The sequence below is a fragment of the Trypanosoma grayi genome, assembly GCF_000691245.1.
Source record: "Trypanosoma grayi strain ANR4 Tgr_575_V1, whole genome shotgun sequence".
Classification (NCBI taxonomy): domain Eukaryota; phylum Euglenozoa; class Kinetoplastea; order Trypanosomatida; family Trypanosomatidae; genus Trypanosoma; species Trypanosoma grayi.
In genome coordinates, this window is record NW_008826194.1 from 7,407 (window position 1) to 11,120 (window position 3,714).

Here is a 3,714-nt window from a genome sequence, read left to right on the forward strand (position 1 = left end):
GTTGGTAGCGGGACATCGCTATTGTTTTGTATGGGCCCACGGTGAAGGAGGTTGAAAAGGCAATACCGGACGTGGTGGTAGCGCTTTTCGTGCGTCCGTTTGCGTTGAAATGTGTTCGATAAATTTGTGGAATGTTTGTTTCGTTGTGACTTTCTTCTTCCTTTGTATTAGGATGGCCGATGAGCTTTCGCGGTTGGGTGTGAGCTGGGTGGAGGAGTCCGTTCTGCGGAACGATGTGGTGGCGAAGGTTGATGCACACGTGGACGCGGAGTCTGCTGCCGATGAGGCGGAGTTGCGTCGCCGTTGGGCTGCACTCGACGAGATGGAGCGCGTCGTCGCGGGAGTGCAGCAGCAGGTGGACGCCGCAGCAGGAGTAGCAGGAGCACCGCCGGGGGTGACGGTGGTGGGGAGGGACAAGACAAAAGATGAAGAGGATGGTGTAGCAGTGCTGCGGTTTCGCCTTGCGAGGGCGCAACGGGAGGTGGAGTGCCGTGCGAAATTGCTGCACCGTTGGCAGCTCGAGATGGAGGCACGACAGCAGCGACGTGTGGAGGAGGCGAAGCGGCGTATAAAAGTGGCAGAGCTGGCGAATGCAGTGGAGAAGCGAGCGCACGTTCCTGGGACCGCAGGAACATCCACGAGCAATAACAACGATAGTGGCGGCGTCCCTGGCGTTGCTGTAGGTCGCTTACACGCGGCAGCTTCCTTGGGAGCACTCACACACGCTCCTTCCACGCCAGCAGAGGGTCGCGATGTGGCACGTGGGGCGAGATATCCACTGCGGGCCAGCGAAACGCCGCGCAGTGCCGCGTTGGCCGTGCAGTCCGGTGTGGCGACAGAGCTACGGCGCCGTAGTGGAAGTGGTGGAGTGAATAGTAGTGGAGCAGTGGTGCCCTTGACGACGGTGGAGTATGCTGGTGGGACCATCCTCCCTTCATTGCACCGTGTCACACTGACGAACTCTGATGTGCGGTCAAAGTCGAGAAAATATGCTGATGATGGTGACCTTGAGGCGTTCCGCGCGCGGCAGGAAAAACGGAAGCGGTTGGAAGCGGCCGCTGCTAGCATGGCCGCTGTACAGTCAGCATCATCATCGCGTGGTGGTGTGAAAGTGGAGGAGAAACTTGACGAAAAGAAATATGTGGTGAAGAGAGAGGAAAAGGAGGCAGAGACAACTGGCGCCAGTCGAATGGAAGCCATTGACGTGGATGCACTCATGGAGGATTCGGATGATGCGGCAGGTGAGGAGGTGCTGCAGCAGGTATTCCAAGGTGGTAGCGACCGCAACAAGAAAAACGACAAGAGTAAAAGGGATGAGAACGACGGCGTGATGGTGAAGCAGGAGTCGTGCGAGAGGTTTGTGACGTTGGTGCCTGGAATCTCGTTAGCGGCGTCGATTCACGACCGCCTACTTCCACATCAGCACGAGGGCGTTTGTTGGCTGCTGCAGCTTCACATGCAGAGGTCTGGTGGCATTCTTGGGGATGAAATGGGGCTTGGCAAGACGATACAAGTAGCGTCCATGCTGAACGCCCTCCATCACTCCCAGAAGCTGCGCGGCCCATGTCTGATTGTGTCCCCGCTGACTGTGCTTCGGCAGTGGGTGGCGGAGATGCACCGCTGGGCACCGTACATGCGCACCTGCGTCATGCACGAGAGCAGCGCATCGAATATGAGCCGCGAGGATCTCGTTGCGTCCATTCGGGGTACAGCGGCGGTTCTCCTCACAACGTACACAGCGGTGCGACAGCACTGTCAGCTCCTGCACACTGCGGGGTTTCAGTATGTCGTGCTCGATGAGGGCCACAAGATCAGCAACCCAGAGGCGACCGTCACACTCGCGGTGAAGTCGTTTCCAACACCACATCGTCTCATCTTGTCTGGAACACCCATACAAAATACTCTGAAAGAGCTCTGGTGCCTGTTTGATTTTGTCAGGCCTGGTCTGCTCAGCACCATGAACAAGTTTGTGGAGGAGTTTGAGGAGCCGATTAACGCCAGCAAGAATGTGCGGGCGTCATCACTGATGCTTGCGACCGCCGTCGAATGCGCGCGTGCGCTGCAGGAGCGCATTGCACCATTTCTTCTTCGTCGGCTGAAACGGCAGGTCATGAGTCACGCGTTGCCGCAGAAGTACGAGCGCGTCATTCGCTGCCCGCTGAGTGACGAGCAGTTGGAAGCATATGTGGAGCTGCTAATGTCGCCACGTGTGCAGAGACTACTTAGCAACACGCTCTCGTACACGCAAATGATGGGCAAACTGAACCGCGATGGTCGCGACGCGAGTGGCTGCCTTCATACGGCCGGACGACGCTACCAATTGATGCAGCAGCACCACAACGGCAGCGTTCGCTTAGAAGCCTTCCGTGTACTGAATGAACTGCGGCAGATTTGCAACCATGTCGACATGTTCCGCTTGCGGCAGGTTGCTGCCAATGGCGACGACATATTTGATGACGATGATGATGACTGCGTCGGCAAGGATGAGGCTGGGGCAAAACGGCGGCGCCCCGCGTCGCGCCCGTCACTGCGCAGCAACCGCGCTGTGAACTACCAGGGTAGTGGAAAACTGCAGACGCTACGCAAGCTTCTGACGGTGTGGCAGCGCGGCGGGCAGCGGGTGCTGATCTTTTCACAAACCCGCATGGTACTCGACATCATTGAGAATATGTGCGAGCAAGAGGGTTTCACCTACATCCGCATGGACGGCAGCACGAGCGGCCACCACAGGCAGGAGCTCATGGACCGCTTCAACGAGGACGACCGCATCGTAGCGGCGCTGCTCACCACCCGTGTGGGTGGCGTTGGTGTCAACCTTATCGGCGCCGACCGCGTCGTGTTGTTTGATCCCGATTGGAACCCCGTCACGGATGAGCAGGCGCGCGAGCGGGCATGGCGTATAGGGCAGACACGTGACGTGGGTGTCTACCGACTCATCGCCAGTGGCACCGTGGAGGAGGCGATTCTGCGCCGGCAACTAGCAAAGATGTATGTGACAGAGAAGGTCCTGCACAACCCCGCGCTGCAGCGCTTCTTTCACGAGCAGGAGAGTCTCACCGAAACGTTTTACCTCGGAGCGGAGTACGACGACCGGGTTCCGACAGGAAAGAAGCACGTCATGGTGGCGCAGGAACTCTCACCACTCCTTGAAGAAGAGGAAGAAAAAGAGGAGGAGGCTGTGGGCACAGTAAACAGCGTGCAGGTGAAGCGAGAGAGCGGTGCGGCAGTGTACCGAGTGCGGGCGCCTGTTGACGCTGTGTCACCTGAGGCCTCTTCGCCCGCAGATGGGCGGCGGGCGGCGACGAATAAGGCGGAGACAGCGTTGCTACAAGATCTCGTCGATGGGCAGGAGGTGCGCGTGTCGGGGGCTGACGCCGTCGCGCGACGTCTTGCGCGCCTCTCCGCATCACAGACGATGTTGCGCGTGACGAGCACATCTCGCACCTTTGAACAGCAGCAGGAGGAAATGCGGCAGAGACTTGCAGCAGGTCGTGAGAGAGACGCGGATTGAGTGTGTGAATAAGTGGAGTGAAATAACGAGAGGTTTGTAATGCGTGGTGCAAAGCGAAACGTAAGCGTGTACTTGATCGTGAATAGGTACACGCAAACAACAAATGTGTGGAGAGGGGGGGATACCAAAAGAAACAAAATGGAGTGAGATGGGAGGCACGAGGCTTTCCGTTGGGTGTTTTGCACGCCTGACATTTTTTTTTT

General features: G+C 57.9%; 1 protein-coding gene across 1 annotated transcript; it reads left to right on the plus strand.

Annotated features, from left to right (window-relative positions):
• Positions 1–172: 172 nt before the first annotated feature.
• Positions 173–3,511, plus strand: DQ04_05751030 (putative DNA excision repair protein, putative,SNF2 family helicase-like protein; the record flags this gene model as incomplete). Its single annotated transcript, XM_009314363.1, has 1 exon — positions 173–3,511. The coding sequence occupies one exon, from the start codon at positions 173–175 to the stop codon at positions 3,509–3,511; it is 3,339 nt and encodes a 1,112-aa protein (XP_009312638.1).
• Positions 3,512–3,714: the final 203 nt, after the last annotated feature.